General features: G+C 43.4%; 1 protein-coding gene across 1 annotated transcript in view; it reads left to right on the top strand.

Annotated features, from left to right (window-relative positions):
• Positions 1 to 22,883, top strand: part of TENM2 (teneurin transmembrane protein 2) — a 2,776,334-nt gene that overhangs the window by 2,127,269 nt on the left and 626,182 nt on the right. Inside the window, exon 7 of the mRNA XM_029583832.1 lies at positions 20,029 to 20,263. Within this exon, the coding sequence (XP_029439692.1) occupies positions 20,029 to 20,263 (235 nt within the window). The remainder of the gene's footprint in view (positions 1 to 20,028; positions 20,264 to 22,883) is intronic.

The following is a 22,883-nucleotide window of genomic DNA, read 5'->3' as shown; positions in this document are numbered from 1 at the left end:
AATCAATAATGCAGCCATACAATAAACAAATTATATGAAACAAGATGCAGCCATACATATATGAAACAAAATGCAGCCATACATATATGAAAACAAAATGCAGCCATACAATAAACAAATTATATGAAACAAGCCATACAATAAACAAATTATATGAAACAGAACTGTGAAGGACTTCAAAGGGGCGTGGGATAAACACTGTGGATCCATAAAGTCAAGAGGCCGCCAATGAAGAGTGGGTGACTCGCCAGAATGATGGCTACTGCCTGGAGACAATACCCTTAGTCAATAAACATACACATGGTTACTGTGACTCCAACATCACTCTAAGATTCAACAGCAAGAGGAAATGTGGAAAAAAGGATTTGCACTCACAAAGACGGGAGTAGCTGGCTTGTTACGGCGGTTACTACCCCAAACCAAATATCCAAATTACTACCTCATACATATATGAAAACAAATTATATGAAACAAAATGCAGCCATACATATATGAAACAAGATGCAGCCATACATATATGAAACAAAATGCAGCCATACAATAAACAAATTATATGAAACAAGCCATACAATAAACAAATTATATGAAACAGAACTGTGAAGGACTTCAAAGGGGCGTGGGATAAACACTGTGGATCCATAAAGTCAAGAGGCCGCCAATGAAGAGTGGGTGACTCGCCAGAATGATGGCTACTGCCTGGAGACAATACCCTTATTCAATAAACATACACATGGTTACTGTGACTCCAACATCACTCTAAGCTTCAACAGCAAGAGGAAATGTGGAAAAAAGGATTTGCACTCACAAAAACGGGAGTAGCTGGCTTGTTACGGCGGTTACTACCCCAAACCAAATATCCAAATTACTATCTCCACCTTCCTCTATTCCTGATGCCTTTCAACTAGCTTGATCACTCCATTCTTATACTTCACTTTCAATGCATATCCAGCATAGTTCTCTGCTTCAACAGCAGGGGAAAAGAAAAACTGTTACTTCACACATCCAGCAGAGCTCTCTGCTTAAACGGCAGGGGAGAAGAAAAAAGGGTTCGCACTCACAAAGCGGGGAGTAGCTGGCTTGTTACGGCGGTTACTACCCCAAACCAAATGTACCTGATTCTTCACTCTCGACGCATATCCAGCATGGCTCTCTACTTCAACGGCATGGGAGAAAGACTGATACATCACGAATTTCCAGCTTAGCTCTCTGCTTCAACGGCAGGGGAAAAGAAAAACTGATACTTCACGCATATCCAGCATAACTTCAACGGCAGGGGAGAAGAAAAAAGGATTCACACTCACAAAGCGGGGAGTAGCTGGCTTGTCACGGCGGTTACTACCCCAAACCAAATGTGCCTGATACTTCACTTTCGATGCATATCCAGCATAGCTCTCTGCTTCAACGGCAGGGGAGAAGAAAAAAACTGATACCTCACGCATATCCAGCATAGCTCCCTGCTTCAACGGCAGGGGAGAAGATAAACAACCAATAAGGGCTGTATAACATAATCTGGGTAAAAACAAATAAGCATGGGTGTAGCTTGCTTATTGCGGCGGTTACTACTCCTACTACCTCTAACTAATCAAGCTAGATATTTCACTTGGATGCAGCTCCTCCACCGCTCTCTACATTAATGGCGGGGGTGGAAGGGAATTAGAACCAAGAGCTAAGAGAAACAGATAAGTATGGGAGAAGAAAAGAGGGAAGCTTGCTGGGCAGACTGGATGGGCCATTTGGTCTTCTTCTGCCGTCATTTCTATGTTTCTATGTTTCTATGTAGTGCTTCACCTGGAAACATGAAACTTCTTATTAGACCCCACAGCAGAGATTCCTTCTCTAGTACCTGCCCACTAGAAGTCTCCCTGATAACATCTTATCCAGCTGGTTTAACTTACTACTTAACTAAATATATGCAATTTATTCCCAATTCACCTTCTTCCTTACTCCTATCTAATAAACCACACTTTTTTTTAATCAATTTACTTGCAATCTATCTGTATAGATCCTGTTGTGTTTGGCGGTCTGCGGGCTCCTCCCACTCTTACCTCTAGTCCCGATGCCGCTGAGGAGTTCCTGGGCCACTGTGTTGACAGACCCTGATGCGGTGCATAACAGGATGCCACCGATTCTTCCCAGAGCCCTCCCTAGGTGGGCACGCGGGCTTGACATCATCAAACAAAGGCCCATGGCAGGAATTCCCCCAGTGGTGCCCATGGATGACATTACAAGCCTTGGTCTATATAAGGCCCTCTCCCCATGTAGTCCTCACCTCAGCAACAGGTCGCTCTACATTCCATAGTGCAAGCTGTCTCAGCATTCCTTGTCTTCGTTCTCAAGTTCCTGCATTCCAGTTTCTTGCTCCTCATCTTCGTTTTCAGTTCTTGTGTTCCAGTTCTTGTGGTTCGTGCCTCCAACCTCAGTTCCAGAGGTCCTTGTCTTCATCTTCAGTCTGTGGTGGTCCTTCAGTTCTTCTGTGTGTTCCTCACCTGCCATTTTGCTCCTTGCCTTTCTGCCCTGTCTATCTGTCCCTTCTTCCCTATGGACGAATACCCGGTATTGACCTTGGCCTGACTCTCAGACCTTCCTGCTTGCTGCCTACCAATGACCACTGCCTGACTCTCGGACCTTCTTGCTCACTGCCTGCCACTGATCAATGCCTGATTCTTGGACCTTGCTACTCGCCATCTGCCATTGACCACAGCTTGACTTTGATCTTCCAGCTTGCCATTTGCCTTTGACCATAGCCTACCTGTGAACTCGCCTTAGCCATGCTTGCTCCAGCCCAGTAACCTTGATGGACTTCTCCACCCACAGAGACCCCCATCTGTCAGCCCAAGCACTCAAAATCACAACCCGAGGGGAACAAGGGCTGGTATAGGCAAAGCTCCAGTTGGGCCTCTGCCTCATCTCAGTCCACTTGCCAGTGGTGGAGACCTGCAGAGCTTCTCCCTGCAGGTTGCATCAACCCCACCTTGGCCAAAGTGTCCATGCCCACAACAGATCATATTATATTTACTCAATGCCTTATAAATTTATGTAATTTGCCTTGGGTCTACCTTTAGGAAAATGCAGAATATACATAAAAATAAAACCCAAAATTCTAAAATAAACCCAATAAATAGTAGCATAATAATAAAACAAAATGCATAAAACCTTAGCGAGAAATTGACTGAATGGATATCAACAGGCTACTACGAAGAACCTGAAGGATCATATAGCATAATGAGATAAAAAGATTCATTATTAAAGAGTTTTCTCTGAGGACAACCAGAATGGTAGTCCTCACACATGAGTAACATCATCAGATAGAGCCCAATGCGGAAAACATGTCAAAGTTTCTAGAAACATTCACTAGGCACACTAAGCATGCCCAGTATGCTCCATACCACGCATCCATGTGGGGACACTCTTTTTTTCTGTGGAGCTGTGACCCTCACTGTCTGAGCTCTAAAACTTTTGACTTTTTGCCTCATGGAAAACTGTATTTTTGTGGGGTTTTGCTGTCTTTTCTTTCAGTCTGTTGCAGGGTCCCACTTGGTGCCTCCCTGTAGTGTCCCAGTCAGGGTTTTCAGCATTTGGGGAAGTTTCCTTTCACAGTCGGTTCCCTCCATGATGGCGGTGCCTCAGTGCTTGATTTCCATTGACGCCCGCTGCCATCATTACATTGTTCTCATTTGTTTCTCCCTGTTTTGGTCACATCTGGTTTCTGCTGATGCTCCCAGTACCTGAGGACCATGTTGATCACTAATCTTCATGAGGTTTGCATCCTCTGCATGGAGGTATCGCATGATGTCCGAGATTGCTGCTTGTGCTCCCAGATGATCCCAAAAGGACATTGGCTTTGACTTGACAAGATGGACAACTTCTTCGGTTCAAAGACATCCGAGCCATTGGCATCAGTGGCATTGACATCAGATGACCTTGGAGCTGCACTAATGGAACCATGCCATTGAGGTTGCCGGTGGATAGGGATGCCGGAGACCGACTATTGTTGAACTCCTCTCAGCTAGGATGTCAGTGCATGATGCTGGAGACAGGGATGCACCAGCTTTTGCTGCAATGCCCCTGAAGTGACCCTGAGGCAAGGAGCACCCAGCCTCCATTGATGCCCAGGGTCCGCAATGGTCTCCACTGGTCCTGGTGCTAGTCACTGATCCCCTTCACAGGTCCAAGGAAGATCTGGCCACCCCTCCTTCCTCCCAGTCAATGTTGGCATCGTCAATGTTTGGAGTGTCGACCAGCTAGAGGTGGAGCGGGTGCTGCATGGCTTTGTCCTGTGGCACCAAAGCCAGTGCTGTCCATGCTTGTACCACCTCTGGAGAAGCTCATTGTGCTCATGTACATTAAATGCTTCAATAATAGCCATTTTATCAGTTCCAGCTGCCTTTATGTTTTGACTAGAAAGAATGAGAAATCACTGCTCTTGTTGGTTATCTAGCTTATTTTGTCTATTTGTCTGTTAGTAATTTAAACTTTATTTTCCTCCAACACTGGTAACTAATGGAGGTAAACAAACTAACAATGGAGCAGCACTCTCATTTCTACTCACCCTAGCCATACTATTTTGAATATGTTTGAGCCATTTGATCACAGCAACTGGCATCCCTTTCAACAAACATTGCACTAATCTAACGCCCTGATAATTAAAGATGAAACCACTGTCCGGAAAGCAAAATAATCCAAATAGTGTCAGTTACCTAACTAGTTTATCTTTATTATTAACTTGTATTGTGTACTTTGCCTGATATATAAATTAATTCATTTGTTTTTTCTCCTTTTAGGCATCTTATTGTTTTTGATCATTTTTATTCCAGTGATTGTTTTTTTTATTTTTTTATTTAAATGTTTATTTGTTTAAATTCTCAGTTACAATTAAAAAGGATGTTGTCAGTATTGTGTTTGATTATTATTCTCTGCCTTGAGCAAGTTTCTTGGACTGGTGGAATATAAATTTGATAAATAAAATATTTCTGTGTGTTTTGCCTCTAAACAACCCCCTTCTACACAATGTAGCATATTGCTCTGGGTGAACTTGGCAACAGTCGAAATCAAATTTAACATAAACAGTGACACCTAAAATAGTGGTGTGTGAGCCTCTAACTGCACCCTCAACAAAATGGTCTCTCATAGGGTCTGTCATGGAAGACATCACCATTTGCATCTTAAGAGACCAGAGAACTCTATTTCAAACCCCAAAAAGAGTTGCTTCCATTGAAGTGGGTCAGGATTTGAGGTTGCAAATGTGGTTACTCCTTTCTGGTGACCCTCCGATTGCTGCTGGAGAGTGGCATAAGGATACAAGGCCTCTTGAGGGCTTTCAAGTGACAAAGTCAAGGAAGCAACAGATTGTTTTCCTCCTTTACCCTCTCTGCTGTCTGTTGGGAGCACTCACAAACATAGGGGTAGATTTTAGAAAAGTACGCCCACGCGTACTTTTGTTCGCGCACCAGGCGCAAACAAAGGTACGCCGGATTTTATAAGATACACACGTAGCAGCGCGTAACTTATAAAATCCGGGGTTGGTGCGTGCAAGGGGGTGCACATTTGTGCACCTTGCGCGCGCCGAGCCCTCCAAGGCTGCTCAGAAATCGGAGCGGACTCGGAGGGAACTTTCCTTCGGCCTCCCCCCACCTTCCCCTCCCTAACCCACCCCCCCCCAGCCATATCTACACCCCCCCACCTTTATCGCGAAAGTTACGCCTGCGCCGGTCGGCCGCCGCTGCGCGATTCCCCGGTCTGGGAGCGATTTTGGAGGCCTTGGCGACGCCCCCGAAACGCCCCTGGGCCAGAACCATGCCCCCCCCCCCCCCCCCCCGGAACTCCCCGAACATCGCGCCGTCCCAAACACGTCCCCCGAGCAAAGCCCCGGGACTTACACGCATCCCGGGGCTTGCACGTGCCACCCAGCCTATGCAAAATAGGCTCGGTGCGCGCAGGGGGGGGGGGGGTTAAAGGGTTACGCGCATAACTTATGCGCGTAACCCTTTTAAAATCTTCCCCACATTGTCACCATTTCCCACAGGTAAAGCAGTCTCCCTTAAATGGGCTCTCATTGCTTAGTAGGCTAGCAGCTTCCTCATTGCCTTTATCAGTCTTGCTTTCTAGAGATCACCAGTATTTAATGTCTCAGATGTCCACCAAGCCTGTTGTATCCTTCATAAGCATATTCATAGTGTTAGGCGCTTCATTACTTACCTGCTTCATGAGGATATTTCACAAGAGCTCATCATCTCCTTCCAGATCCCTGAAACTGCCATGCACCACATAAGCTGAAGACAAATGGTTAATGTGTATGGTTGAGGGCATTCACCAAGGTTTAGAGTGACTGTGCAATCATGTCTTAGTCTTTGTACCCATAAACTTGAAAGCAGATTTTTAAAGGGAAACTCCATACAGAGTTTCTCTTATTAAAATTCAGGTAGAATGGGGAACATGTACCTTGTATAAGCAAAGTATGTGTGGTAAAAGTATTTGGCTGGGATTTCAAAATAAAAATACTGTGCCCACCTCCACCTTACCCCAGGTTCCTCCCCACTAAGGTGTGGGTAAATGTTATTACTCTATCATACAACACACATACTTTTTCCCACATTCTCAGATGGCATTTTCGCACATTTCCATGGGTCAATGTGATAAACCCACAATAACCCATGGAAAATCTGAAAAGGAGCAATGTTATCTTTATGGGAGCTGTAATGTTCTTGTTCATTTCGTTGAGCTGGGGTTTGAAGCATAAATCATTGTCTGCAAATCTCCAACCCTGTGATTTTGAAATCAGTGTATCCGTAAATTGTACATAATTTTTAAGACCAATTGTTTCTTTTTAAGTGACCAATTTGTTTATTTACTTGCATACATCTTCAGTTTATATAGTGCCCATCCCATGAATGTTTCAAGCAGGTTTACAGAGTATCAGATGTTTTGGACCTCTGTAGAAAGTACAAGGTAGAAAAGTCAAAATACTCTATGTCCTGACTCTTTCTGAGTAGTATTTTAGTCATTCAGGAAATGCAATTCATGATTTGTTTTTATTTTTATCTTTATTTAGAAATCTAACAAAAACTAACACAGAATAACATAAAACATAAAAACTGAAACCAATTAACCAAACACCTCTTTAAAATGCATTGCCCAGTAAATATTGGAGTATAGTTCACAAAACAGTTCAGAAAACATATTCTGATTAATACACAGAGAATTAGTCCATCTCCCTTCTTGGAAAAGAAAAAAAAAATAGAAATGCACCTGCTCCACAGTGTGCCCTCAAAGATACATAATCCAAATATTTAAAAATATTCAGACCAACATGGCATGCCAATGTGTTCCAGCCATTATATCACTGCTTCATATATTTCTTAACCTTGTATACCATGTTCCATTATAATTTTTCCCAGGGATTTTCTAAGCAGCTGAGCACGGTTTTCTAGTGGGAAAAGAGTAAATTATGTTGTGCCGAGTGGTAATGGAGGTCCTATAAATAAATCGTAATGGTTGTGAGTAATATGCAGTGATTGATGTCACCGCAGTCTTCCTCTGGCCTTTATATAGAGATGGTTAGGACTGGAGGAAGGTTTCTTGATTGGGTCCCGTCTTTGAAAACATTAACCTTCTTCACTTTGTGCTCCCCCATTTGCCTCATTAAAGTCATGTGCAGATCAGTACATGAGACATTCAGCTCCTTATTTATGCCAGCTCCCCACAACCTAATTTATAAAAGGTTTGGCTTCATTCTTTCTCTGCAAAAAATGTAAATCAACATCAAAGTATTTTTATATTCCTTGTGAACTTATTCAGTCTTCACAGTTATATATATATATATATATATATATATATATATATATATATATATACACACACCACCATCTAGGAAAATAAATCTCACATTGAGAGAATGGCAGAAAAGAATATTTTTATTCATCTATGGGTGAATGCAGAGGGTCGAAAATGGCTTCAGAGGATTGTTGAGAAGAGTAAACATAAATCAGATTTGTAAAACATAATGTGCATGCATATTTTAATGACAGAAGATAGTCTAATTATTTTAGTAGGAAAATGGATCATTTAGAGAGATTCTCCTCCTGAAGCCTGATCCCAGCTCTGCAGTAACTTTTATAAGATATGTGACAAGCCACGTTAAACATGCGTAAATGGAGCTACAGAGGGCTAATTTGGTAAAAAATAATGAATATATTATACTGTGTTAATTTACAGGGACTTTCCTGCACCATGCTCTTTCCATTGCTCTCTCAAATGATACTATTTATTTAGTCCACTTCGATATCTAAGTTAATAGAACTGCAATATTTGTTAGAGCAGTATTATGATCTATGTGCTTATAATGCCACTTTGTTCTTTCATTTATGTAAAAGGTATATATTTTATTTTATCCTTATGTGGTCTTGTATGTTTTCAAAAGCCCCATGAATATTTAGAGTAGAATCTTTGCATAGCAGGCCAAACATTACCTAAGCTGAAAAGAACAGCTTCCGGTTTGCAGCCCTGTTGTACAACGTTCTACATCTGTTGGAGCTCAGAATCTGAAAGTATGTGGCCACTTCTGTGCGGATCGGCTTTCTAATTTGTTTCTCAGTTCTCGGCAGGTCACTGACGTCTGCTCTCGGGAGACCAATTGGTAAGCAGCTCACAGGAACGTAAGATCAAATGCAGAGCTTCTAATCAGGAAAACAGATTCTAGCGTTTCTATTCTAAAACATTCAAGACAATTTAAAAATAGTGATTTTTGCCAGCAGTTTCAAGGTATGCCATGTGGCACTTTATATGATCAGGGGAAAAGGCTTTTAGGAAATTGTGGGTAAGTGTAGGTGCACTTTTACCCACAGATCATTTTGCTTCCATTATTGGTGCAAACCATTTAATTATTGCCTTCTATATATTCCAAAAGCACAAATCAGCACAAAAGGTATTTACCAGTACTTTAGTTTCTTTCTTAATGTACTGCAGTTCAACCAGACATCACAGCAGCATCCAGTAAAACAGTATAGATATAATATAAATACAGTGAGGCCAATATTCAGCCGTTATCCAGCTGAACAAGTTAACCAGATAAAGTTATCCAGCCATCATCATCATGGTCAAGATATTCAGTGTCATGGCTGAGCTGCTGAATATATTTTGCTATCTTATAGGCAGTCAGACAAGTTTATCCAGCTAACCAAAGGACAGCCAAATAGCTGATACTTATCCGGCTAACTATGCCAGATAACACTGAATATATATTCTATTTTCAGGCTGAAAATGGGTCATAGTAACATAGTAGATAAAGATACAAAAGTGTCCCATTTGACCCATGCAGCATGCACAGTTATATCTGTCCATACTGCCAAGGATATCTCCCACTTGCCGGCCATGGAGTACGACTGCTCCTTCTGCAATCGGTTTTTGTTCAGGCCTGGATATGTCAATAGGCAAGCAGGCTGGATGAAGACTTCCTGCTTTTTGACTGTGCTGATTTCGCCTCTCCCCTGATAGGCAGCATGCAACAAAGGGGAAGGGGACGGGGTTGAGCCTGCAGCAGACAGAGCAAAGGGGGATCATTTTGGGGAGGTTAGGGGGGTGGACTGGAAATTATTGGAAAGTGAGGAGGGTGTGGGGAATGAGAGAAGTGGGCATATGTCTGTGTGTGAGGGAGGTGACCGGTGCTGGGAGTCACTGTTGATGTATGTAAGAGAGAGAAGGGATTACTCTTCGGTACGTGTCTTTGTACGTATGTCAGATTGGGTGGATGCGGGGGGGAACTGGACCAAAGTATGGTAGACACTTTGCTCTTCTCCAACCTCTTCCTCCCGCTGCAATTTGAATCCTCTCCCCTATGATCTCAGACTCTATCCTCCAGATCCTGGAGCCTTTCTTCCTTCCTACCTCTCCCTTCTCCTCAACAACCCAGCCCCTTTTATTCCATCCTCACCTGCCTCTGCCTCCTCTTCCCCAACCCAGATTCCTGATCTTCTCCATTTTCCATTCTCCCTACCCCTCGTCTGCTTTTCTTCTCATTCTCCCCCCTCATCCCCCAGTCCTCACCTTCTCTTCATCCCATTCCTGATCCTCTCCTTCTTCCCATACCTGAGATGTCCTGATACTTGAGATCCGTTTCATCACCCAATAAAAAAAAAGACTGAAAAGCAACTTTATTTTTATTTTGTAATATAAAAGATAGAAACGTTTGCCAATTTGCTTCAGAATTTTCAAATTTTTCCCATAGAATCTCGCCCTCAGCTGCTGCAGAAAACTGCATGGCTGTGACCTGGACTCTGTTGTCCAACATTGGTGAGGGGCACGAGGGTGACAGCACCAACAATGCCTAGGAGTGGAAAAAATCCTAAATACATCACTGTTTTTATTATCTTCCGCCTCTGTAGATGAGCGTACACGATCCCCTTTTTAGATCACACTCAGAAATGTGTAACAAGAAAGCCACCAAGCATTCAGCCACTCTTGCAATTTCTTAGCTCACATTTAATTCAGTCCTCTCCCTCAAGAATGTCCATTCTACTGCAGATCTTGGTATCATCTGCAAAATGACAAACATTTCTTCCTAATCTCTCCACAATATTGAACATATAGGGGTAGGTTTTAAAAGGGTTACGTGCATAAGGTACGCGTGTAACCCTTTTAAAATGCCCCGCATGCGCCGAGCCTATTTTGCATAGGCTCGGCGGCGTGCAAGTCCCGGGGCTTCGCTAGGGGGGCATGTCGGGTGGGCAGCGCGACGTTCGGGCCATTCCGGGGGCGTGTCGGGGACATGATGCCGGCCCGGGGGTGTTCTGGGGGTGCGGCCAAGGCCTTCGGAACAGCCCCCGGGTTGGGAGATGGTGCGCCAGCAGCCCGCTGGCGCGCGCGAGTTACACCTGCCAGAGGCAGGCGTAACTTTTACAACAACGGTAAGTGGGGGGGAGGTTAAATAGGGCCAGGAGGGGTGACTTAGGGAGGGGAAGGTGCGGAGGGGTGGAAGGAAAGTTCCCTCCGAGGTCGCTCCGATTTCGGAGCGGCCTCGGAGGGAACGGGCAGCGTGCGCAAGTTGCACAAATGTGCACCCCCTTGCGCATGCCGACCCCGGATTTTATGATACACGCGTATCTTATAAAATCCAGCGTACTTTTGTTTGCGCCTGGTGCGCGAACAAAAGTACGCGCGTGCGCTGTTTTCTAAAATGTACCCCATAATGAGTAGAAATGACACCAGGCCTGATCCGTGAGGTTCTCCACTCATCACCTTTCTTCCATCTGCATGAGCGCCATTTACTATCATCAAAGACAATAATCTGCAAAGTTAATTGATGCTGTAGTTCTTTCCTTTAAAAAAAAGTGAGTTCTATACCCGAATAACATCCAGTTTGCCCCCTTTCTTCATTTACATGCTGAGATGTAAATCTAATGCAGCCTTTTCTGTAAATAAGTAACTTACATGTAAGATCGCCCTCACATCCTCACATCTTTCGTTTACGTGGATTTGTTACTCTTGTTGTTTTTCCCTTTTGTTAATCTGTAAACCGATCCGATATGGTAATTTACTATGAAGGTCGGTATAAAAAACTGTTAAATAAATAAATAAATATATGGTCAAGATTTACCTCATTCAACAAAATTTTTTACGACATGATGTAACCGTATCTATTGGCACTTCTTAGAATGTACTACTGTACACATTTACCAATTTTAATTTGTGCCTGTATGTAAACCGTTGTGATGGTATATAACTTAACGACGGTATAGAAAAGATTTCAAATAAATAGATAAATAAATCTGTGAAGAGACACTGCCAATCACCTCTGACCAGCTCCTGAGCCATGGATTGGGGTTGGATGCCACCATGATTGCATTATGCCTCATCAGTCACGTTCCAAAATAATAAGATGGGACCTGTGGTAAACATTTTGGAAGCAATATTTAAAAACCACAGGTGAGCTTGAAGGACCTACAAACAGCGCATTTCCTTTTGACCACTGAAGAGACAGGAAATGACCCATGGAAATCTTGTTACCTTTCAAAATTGATCTCTTAATTTTGAATCACAGCAGCTTAACTAAACTATTAAAGGCGAATAGTGTCCTTGGCATAACTACAATGTACTGAAAGGTACCAGTTCCCTTGAAATGGGAAAATAAACTAAAGGGCTACCCCCTCCCCCAGTTATCCCAAGACTGTATTCAACAGTGTCAGTGTGAAAGACCAAAGGGTGGTCATTTACCTAATGCTGAGTATTGTATATTTACTAGAAGGATAGGTAGTTACAAAAGAAAAAAAATTTTTTAGTACATTTTCTTTCTTTGAAGTCAATATTATACAGCTACTACAGAAAATGTGCCCCCACCCTTATTCTGTGCCCACCTTCAGGTTATTAATCATCTTCAAGCTGGAGTGATAACACGTCGCAAGGCACGAGGCTATAGAGCAGCATATGCTGTAAGATAGAGTGCACCAATATTTCATGCTGCCGGGAGCTGATTGCAGAAATAGCATTGAAAACCAATTCCCCCCCTCCTTGCAAGTTTTAATGTCCTGAATGAGGAATCCGTCTGTGGAAGGTATAATTAATCCTTTCCCACAAAAACAGCGCTACGGTTTCTGTGTTGCGAAGTCTCAGTCCACGTAAACCCATCTGCTCCGTACTTGTACGGCACCTATTTATGACTCTATTTTGCAAAGTTGTTTTCCTATTCTGTAGAGGACAATCTCTTAAAAACAGAGCTCTAAGAAATGAAAGGCTTCTGTATTTTCAGCATCTTGGAAATGTACCAGTCTTTCTCTGTATTTATTCCAGCAATTTTATGTAGCCCCTGCCCCAGCTTCTGATCTGCAGGGTCTCACGTGGGACGTTATGGGCCCAGGGGCTGCATCCATTTTCCAAGGCTCTTCCTGCATGGGAGATACTGGTGTGGCTATTCAAAAAAATAAAATCTTGTATTGGTGACTTGACCGAAGACGAACAAAATATTAAAGAAGGTACACTGTGGTTAAGCGCACAAGCAGTACAGAGAAATAAAGTCTATTAAGCTTACCACAGTCTTAGTCCAGAGCAGGGCCGCACACCCTGGCAGGTAGGTACTCTGGGACAGGCTCACTCACCCCAGGCACGTCCCCTGGTACCTGCTCCTGGATGCAGCTCTCTCTCTCTCTCTCTCTTCCATTAAATAGAAACAGATGAGCCTCTGGCTAATGCTTTCCTCAGACAGCAATCCTTGGGACCTTTTGCCCTGTCAGGCAGTCTTCCCTCTGACTCCCACAAAGGACAATCCTCTTACTCCAACCTGTGAAGAAGTTTCTTAGACAGAATGAGTATCAAGCTTAGCTCCCCTCCTCCTAGGAGGGAAGAAAGAGGCTTAGCAGATCTCAGAAATCACTCATAGACCCCCCCAAGACCAGGCTTACAAATACATGCATGGGCTGTTGTAAATTGGCCCCAAAGAGAGTTGCCCAAGGAGGAAGCTAGATTTGAACTCGGGTCTCCAGGTTCCCAGTCCATTACTTTGGGTTGCCAACCCTCCAGGATTGCCCTGGAGTTTTTAGGAGTTAAAGGCAATTCTATAGGACACTACTGCAAGTAACCCTGGAGAAAAGTCATAAAGAAATCTGAAAGGGAAATTCTGAAATAATAGACAATCTTAATAACCTCCCATGAGTTTCATATATTCTTGGAGGCTATAGTCAAACTAGTATTGGCAGTGCAAGATTTTAGAAAAAAATAACATGAGCAAAGATGTTAATTAATAGGCATCTGACCTTTTTCAGATAAATACATTTATTTCATTTTTGTAGTCTAAAGGAAGCATTTTGATACATCAGTCATTTTTTCATAGGACACCGGTTTTTCTTTTTAAATTACCGGTAATGGAATTGGCATGAAAACACCCACATAACACCCACATATACCATTTAAAATTCATAAAAATCCAGTAAACACATTACTTCTTTAAAAATAAGATTCACAGAACTACTAGTGAGTTTTCAATACTGCTGCCTTTGAAGTTAATGTGCCCTGCTGCATTTTGTTTTTCTGGAAATAAACCTCTATTTCCAAGATGCTATCAGTAAGGCCAGCCTTTAAAAGTTATTAAGTCACAAGATCAAACCTCCAGCAAGAGCTTCAAGCACAGCTGACAGCCCTACTCTAACTACAAGCGCTAGACCCCCACATTCTCTCCCAATGCTACTCAGAAAGTTGGGAGCAGAAGTCCAGAGATGGACTGGGGTAATCCCAGGTCTGGTGTAACAGCTTTCTGCTTCCTATCGTATGCTGCGTGCATCCCCAAAACATTTGCTTCCCTAATACAGTATCACAAGTCACCCTTTCTTGATTTTTGATTTTGAAGCAAAACACCAGCAGTTCACATTATAATGGCCCTCTACTTTATTTGCTGAAATGCAGTAATGTCAGGCAGTTTCAATGTCACCAAATAGATAATTCCAGCAGTTGCTGAGAGTGGGAAACTTGAATAAATGTTAACTTTCGTGCTGCTCCTCCTTTCTCCCTACCTTCCACCATGTGTCACTTCTCCTTTCCCTTTGCCCCTGCATGCTGATGCTTCTCCCCTCCCCTTGCCCATCTCCTGACTGCTTTGATCGTCCTGCTTTACTATTCATGCTCTTTAATTGGCTCAGACATTTTCACTGGTTTCCTACATCATGGGGACCTATGTCAGAGCTGCCAAGGGAAAACAATTTTTAAGAGGAAGATTTTCAGCACACATCACCTGTCCTGCTCCAGAGCTACTGATTCACTGCTCAGTTCTCACAATCCTCCACCCAAGCAACTCATCCCTCACGTCTCCCCCCTCCCCCAAAGCAAGGGATCTCATTCATTGCCACCTCCTCCAGCCCAGAGTAAAAAATCATTCCTCCTCCCCAAGCAATTCATCTCTCATGTTTCTACCTCTACCCCCCCATCAACTCATCCAATAGATGAAGACAGAAAAAAACTGCAAAGGATTGGGTTTTGTTGAGGCTGCCAATGGTAGAGTTCTTCCCTCTCTCTTCTACTCCCCATCCCATCCCCAGAGCAAAGCAATTACTGATAGCCATTTGGGTCAGCTGTAAGCAGAGTCCTTCTCTGCTGGGCCCTTCTTTCCGAGCAGCATTTACAGCATTCAAAATGTTGGCTTCATTACCTGCAGTCTTCAGCATTTGGTGTGGGGAAGTTTTGTTGATGTTCCTCTGAAGGTCCTGGCAGTTAGAGAGACTGTGAGTCTTGATCAAGTTCTCTCTCCACTGGTTGAATCATACTTCCCCAGCCTGCTCTCCGTATTGTTTGCAGCCAACGTACACAGCTACAAATGTAGGCATGCACAGATACAGGAATGTGGCCGGGCTCTCGACTCTTTCATGGGTCAGAAGTTCGGGTTTCTCCAGCAAGACTGAGGGAAGGAACCCATCAAAGAAAGGAGTCTTCTGCAGAAGGCGGGAGATTTGGCATGTCTGCCGTGTACTAAGGTGCATCATTCTTAATGACTACAGTAAACATTAGCTTTATCCAACAATCTAGAGCTAGGTAGAGAGTGCATTGTACAAATCAACTTCTCTTGTACCTTTCATCAATTCAAACAGCAGAAAATCTTCAGCGATGTCAACTTTGCTTGGCGTACCTTCTACTGTGTATGTAAAACCATCCCATCAAACCTCGCCGTGAGTTAAAAGTGCCCCCTCTTACAGTGGTATGAATAGTAAAGTTACATATTGGTGTCTACAGAGTGTCTCTCTCTCTCATTGCACTATTTAACACCTGTGTTAGCATTAAGGCCCTAACACAAAATGATAGTGTGTTTCAAAAAAGGATCAAGTACGGTAAGTTTCTGAAGGAAAAGTCAGGAGTGAAATATAAGAAAGAGTTCAATTATCAGGGATCTGCTGGGTATTTGTGACCCAGATTAGCTACTATCAGAGACAAGATGCTGGGCTCTATGGATGTTGATCTGACCCAGCATGGCAGTTCTATGTTCTTATGTTGAAGCTTTCAAAAGACAGGTTGTTCCCTTGTTGGTGTCCCCATTATTCCTTCTAGGGACTCTTCCAAAAGATGCTAGACCTTAAGCCTAGAAGCTGAATATAGGATTTACTCCCTCTATGGACAAACATATTACCATCCTTGGTCTCTGCACAGGGGAGCAAACAAAGTAAGCAGGCAAAAATATGCTGAGCAAGAAAGTGTGTAAGAAAATGGTCACTCACAATCTGCAGGTCTCACTTTTTATACCACTGGATATCCTCTGATGAAATGATCAGTGCTTAAAGGAACACAGACCATATTATGCCATCTGTCATTGACTTAATGGCAAATCTTTTGTTTCACACAGGTGGAGGTTAAATGAAAATCAGGTAGCAGGTAGTCTATATCATACAGACTTAAAAAGCCCAGGTTTAAGACCAGGATCACATTTTACTGGATGAGGAGAGGGGATCTCAAGTATCAGTACAAGGAGAAGATCTCAGGGATGGGGAAAAGAAGTTGGAGAGAGAGGAGGACCATGATTAGGAGAGGAAGGCAGCAGAACTAGGAATGGGGTAAGAAGGTTAGAGGATTTGGGATGCGGGAAGCTTATAAGAAGAAAAAACTGCTGCGGACATGAGAATGAGAGCTAGGGTTGGGATGGATGGAAGATGGGGAACATTGAGGAAGAGAGAGAGGAATCTGGGATGAGGAGGGAGAGGTTGGGGAGTTTCTCAGACTGAGGAAGGGGAAGGAATAAAAGGGGTTGGGTTATGTTCTGGGGAGAAAGGAGAGGAAGAAAGGCTCCAGGATCTGATAGAATGTGAGATCTGCTGTCCCTCCGCTCCCTCTCCCCCTCCCCTCCTCTCACACTCACACTCTCCCACATCTCTGCTCACACTCTCTGCTCATACCCTAATGATCCCCCAGACTCGGCACCTCCTAACCTATCCCATGACTTTTAGTTTCCTTAGAAACTCTCACACAGGACTTTGTCAAACACCTTCTGAAAATCCAAACACACCGCATCCACCCGTTCACCTTTGTCCACATGTTTTTTAACCCCTTCAAAAAAATGTAGCAGATTTGTGAGGCAAATTACAAATTCATTTTTTTCCAGTATGGAAATAAAGCTGACTGTATGTAGGCAATAACCGCCCCACCCTAAGACCAAATTCACTCCCCAAAATCTGTGATGGCAACAGGAAGCCAGTTTTCCTCCTGCCAGCTGTGGCAACAAATCAAAATGGTGCTACCAATGCTCGAACGCACTCGCAGGACACTTAGGTCAGAGTGTCAGTGGCTGCCACCTTCTGCATCTCATTCATTTCATATGTTTTGCATCGTGCATCTGATGTACTGCTGGTGTTAAGCTCATGTTTCCATGCTGGTTTTATCTCTGGTTAGTATATATAGACCCCTATATGCCTCCTTTAAAGTTACTTAATGGCTGAGCTTTTTTCAGAAATGATTTAAAAATGGGAATTAAAAAAAAGTGGGATCTCAATGATTTTATCTAACAGACCTCTGAAACAATCATTTGTGATGTTGTTTTAATTTTCTTAAGATTATCATTTACATATTGGCACCTATCTAACAATCAATTGTAAGGGCAAAAGATAAAAGTGTAGTTGAATTGGCTTGTTTGAGAGTCCTCAGGCTAAAACTGTTAGACATGCGCAAGGATGTCAATTTCTTCGGCAGCTTGCAGAAATCGCACAGATGTGTGGCTGTTCTGTTCTCACACAAAGGCCAGTTTGCCCTGCTTCATTATCATATTGGTGCCCCTGTCTCTGTGTGTATATTTGCAGGATTTCTTTAATCACTTCTAAATGAGTTGTAAGCCTATCACTTGCTAAAGGAAGTTCAGTACCTTTGTCTTGATTAGATAGTAAGCTCTACGGGAAGGGACTGTCTCTTACTCTTATATGTGTTTTACAGTGTTTCATACATTGAATAGTGCTATAGGAGTTCAAGGCTGGGACATTTGTGAAATCCTTTAATCTTTTCGTAACTATTTAAGAATATAGAAATGCATCATTGCTTAGAAAACAGATCACCAGGACTGTATGGACCTTTTCAGTTTGTAGTAATAAATCTGCATTACTTCTTACATTTTGTCTTTTTGTGGTGAATTTTCAAAAGGTTTCAGTGCATAAAATGGGAAGTTGTAAAAGCTTGAATTATGCATGTAAATGTTACCATGAATAAATGAGGTTTAGGGGTTTTCCAGGGTAGGGTTTGAATGTTTACACATGTTAGTATTTTGTCAGTAGTACATGTGCATGCATGCATGTATGCTTTTCAGTAGTGGAACTGAGATTGCAGTTTCATCTGCAGTCTTGGGATCTGTGTTGTGGTGTCGGGTCATTGTGAAGTGTTGGAGGGTCTTAGATGAACTGGTGGGTGAACTAGTGGAGCTATTGGCAAACTGGTGTTTAAAAGAATGTACACAAGTATTTTCCTAAGCAGAGTCATGTAGGGATGTGAATCGTTTTAGGACGATTAAAATTATCGTCCGATAATTTTAATATCGTCTTAAACCGTTATGGAACACAATACAATACAGATTCTAACGATTTATCGTTATAAATCGTTAGAATCGTGAGCCGGCACACTAAAACCCCCTAAAACCCACCCCCGACCCTTTAAATTAAATCCCCCACCCTCCCGAACCCCCCCCCCAATAACTTAAATAACCTGCGGGTCCAGCGGCGGTCCGAAACGGCAGCGGTCCGGAACGGGCTCCTGCTCCTGAATCTTGTCATCTTCAGCCGTCGCCATTTTCCAAAATGGCGCCGAAAAATGGCGGCGGCCATAGACGAAAAAGATTGGACGGCAGGAGGTCCTTCCGGACCCCCGCTGGACTTTTGGCAAGTCTCGTGGGGGTCAGGAGGCCCCCCACAAGCTGGCCAAAAGTTCCTGGAGGTCCAGCGGGGGTCAGGGAGCGATTTCCCGCCGCGAATCGTTTTCGTACGGAAAATGGCGCCGGCAGGAGATCGACTGCAGGAGGTCGTTCAGCGAGGGTTCCGGCGCCTCGCTGAACGACCTCCTGCAGTCGATCTCCTGCTGGCGCCATTTTCCGTACGAAAACGATTCGCGGCGGGAAATCGCTCCCTGACCCCCGCTGGACCTCCAGGAACTTTTGGCCAGCTTGTGGGGGGCCTCCTGACCCCCACGAGACTTGCCAAAAGTCCAGCGGGGGTCCGGAAGGACCTCCTGCCGTCCAATCTTTTTCGTCTATGGCCGCCGCCATTTTTCGGCGCCATTTTGGAAAATGGCGCCGGCTGAAGACGACAAGATTCAGGAGCAGGAGCCCGTTCCGGACCACTGCCGTTCCGGACCGCCGCTGGACCCGCAGGTTATTTAAGTTATTTGGGGGGGGGGATTTAATTTAAAGGGTCGGGGGTGGGTTTTAGGGGGTTTTAATGTGCCGATTTTTTCGATTTTTAACGATTTTTAACGATTTTTCACGATATTTTACCCCCCCAAACGGCAACAATACGATTCCCTCCCCCTCCCAGCCGAAATCGATCGTTAAGACGATCGAGGACACGATTCACATCCCTAGAGTCATGTCACGTTATAAAATGCCCGTCTTCATGTGTAAATGGCGGTAAATATACATACGTGATACAATTATTTCTTGTGTAAATTATATGTGTAGACTTTTGTAAAATATATATAGAAAGTCTGGGGCTTCCTGCATTAAAAAAGTACATGTTCTGAAACTTATGTGTGTATTTTTGGGGCAGAGTTATGCAGTATTTTATAAGCCATGTGGCTCTTCTCATATACTTTATAAAATATACTCTATGTAAGTGTGCTGAAATTCACACACTGTTAAAAATTACCCTCTATATAATTATCCTCCAGAATAACTGTAAAATGAAATGTTTTATACATTCTTAATTTACTTAATGCATTTTCCTTCTCTTAGTCAATTGAACTTATTAACTTGAAAATTATTAATTAAACCGCTGTAATGCAACTTCAGTGTTACCCTTGGACTTCTGGTATTCTTTTTTTTCTATAACACATCAAAAGAAAGAGAATATTGCAAACAAATGTTTTATTTCTGTCTTTCTTTAGGCCCTCCAAACCATCACAGCCAGTCCACGCTGAGGCCACCTCTTCCACCCCCTCACAACCACACGCTGTCCCATCACCATTCCTCCGCCAACTCCCTGAACAGGAACTCCCTCACGAACCGGCGGAACCAGATCCATGCGCCGCCTCCTGCGCCCAATGACCTGGCCACAACCCCAGAGTCCGTGCAGCTCCAGGACAGCTGGGTGCTCAACAGCAATGTGCCACTGGAGACCAGGTGAGCAAACCGAGAACCGTGTCGCCCGCAAGGAATCACTTACTGTTAAAGACAATAACATTCACAGGAGGAGAATGAAACCTTTAAGGCTACCAAATGTTTAAAGATACTGACTTTTGAAACCACTACGGATCTATCAAACTAATGAAGAAAAAATGGGGCATCTTTAAATATTTGTTAGCCTGATAAGCTATTCTTTCTACCCCGTTCCTCTGAAGGGACCTTAATTGTCCTATAAGCTTGACTCTTTGAATACTTGCGATCTGGCTATATGAAGTGATGTTAAACATGCTTTTCTCATTACTCAAAGCTTCAAAAAATATTAAATGAAGATTGAAGTGTTGTGCTGAAACTGCAGTATACCATTGGTATGGACCCTGATTGACCAAGCAGAATGAAGGATTCATGGCATGTGTCGCGGGCACCTCTGGAGTTCTCACCAGCGAGATGTAGTTCCTTCACTCACAGGGCTGTCATCCCTCTAGGCATCGCAGCAAGGCTGAAACGGCTGGGCTCTGCTGCAAATTCAGACGTTCTGGCAATTCTTTAAAACAGTTTAGGAGTCAACCTTTTGAATGAGGTTTCCCATTCTGTCTCGGACTGGCCCTCCTCCAGTCAGGTATTTTTCCTGAGCTCTCACCGAGATGCAATTATCAGTTCTTCCCCCTCCTCCACTGAGGAAGGATTCACAAACAAACATATAATAGTTTATCAAAAATCCAGGTCTTTTTTTTCTTTCCTAAGATTGGGCAGAAATTGCAATTCACTATTGCCTCTGCACTGAAACCGAAATGTCTGTAGTCAGGCTTCTAACCTTGCACTGACTACCCAGCGTGGGGATCCAGCATCAACTCACCCCTTCTCCCCTATAGTTGTGCTCCCCGTCCTGTCTCACCTCTATCTCTTGCGGTAATCAACCTTGTCCTCCTTGTAAGTGTGTAGTGAAACCAGGGAACACCAATGCTGCAGGACACCCTCACTCCGTCTCCATGTCAGACGCAGATGAATCCTCGGAAGGCAGCTCCCAGTCCATCTCCTCCTCACTCTCCATGCTACTGCTCTCTGAGCTTTCTTCCTCACTCCTGGACACACCCTCTGCTTCCCACAGCATGCTCTCAGCTGCCTCTAATTCCTCCAGATTACCCTCGGCCGTCACCTCAGCCTCCTTCTGATTAGGAGCCTTCCCCTGCCGCTCTGGGATTCTGGGAACTGTAGTCCATACAGGGTGTCTCCACGCCCCCTGCTGTTTCCCCTTGGTATCTTTGGACCACTGCTTAACGGGGACCTGTAGAATATCCTGCCGTGCTAGGAGTTTGTCACTCTTCTCCTGACACATGGCAGACGTTTGAGCGATACCAGTTAATTACTCCTCTGTTGCTTTGGCCAACATGAGATACAGTACATTGAGTTTCACTAGGGGCTGTGCCTGGGCAGAATTTCCTGCAGTCCTTAATATCTTATGGCTCTCTGTTGGAGTGGGGAGGTTAAGTGGTTTGCCCTTCTCAGCCAGAATGGTGCCACAGAGGCACGGATGGCACTAGACTGCATGGGTGACCACAATAAGCAAAACCTGAAAGGCTGCCAAGGAGCAGAGTTCTAGTGTAGTGTGGGGTGGGGTGTTGTCAGTGTAAGAGTCCTCAACTTAGACATGCCATCAAACAAATGCTCACACATGCTTCACATAAGTTTATTTCCATTTGCACTAGGATGGTCTATTCTGAAACATGTTTTGGGATACATGTGGCGGTAGTAAGGAGCATGTCAAATCCTACTTAAATTGCATTGCAATGGGTGCATTTTTTTTTTTTTGTGGGATAGAGTGGGAAAATTGCCCCCCTAACTGCAGGGAAGTTGACCAACTTATAATTTGTACATTGGGGGGGGGGTGCTTATTTAGGTAGGCTTTTTCTTAAAATGATCACTGAAATTGTGTCATGTAAAACCCATATACACAACCCATTTACGAGCACAATTTCTTGGTCTGTAACTAATAAAGAGGGAGGTGTTGGATTTGTTGAGTTGTCCTATTATGTCTTGTATGTATTTATTTATTAATTTATTTAAATGTTCTGATTGTTATTGTTTATGTTCAGTTGTAATCCACCCAGAACAACAAGAAGCTGAATGAGATGGGAAATACATTTTTAATAATTGATAATTCATGATAAGATTTAGTTGATTTTATACAATTCATTCAAACAAGTTTACCTCTTAAAAAAGAAAAAAACCCAAACAAATGCAAAATATGAACAAACATTTTGCAGGTGCCAATCAAAATTATGGAAACAGAGAATATGTCAGCACATAAAGACAAGAGGCTATTTACTTTCTGGCACAGCGTTGATCTGTGGCTTTCCCCATAGTCCTCTGCAACTAAGGATGCCCTGTATATATCCTATTTATTTATTTATTCATAAGCATTTGATATTCTGCCTTTTCCTAAAGGCAGGCTCAAGGCAGAGTATATAAAGTAAGAAGTCACTGAGTACATGAGCAATGGACACATCCCAATATAAGGTACGTTGCAATGGATCAGAAGTAGGATACAGTAGGTAGAAGTAAGGAAGTAGGTGCATGGGGAATCAATCACATATATTTAGTTAAGAAGTTCAACACCAGT

This window comes from Rhinatrema bivittatum, chromosome 18 (assembly GCF_901001135.1).
Source record: "Rhinatrema bivittatum chromosome 18, aRhiBiv1.1, whole genome shotgun sequence".
Classification (NCBI taxonomy): domain Eukaryota; kingdom Metazoa; phylum Chordata; class Amphibia; order Gymnophiona; family Rhinatrematidae; genus Rhinatrema; species Rhinatrema bivittatum.
This window is presented reverse-complemented; position numbering and strand designations above follow the sequence as displayed.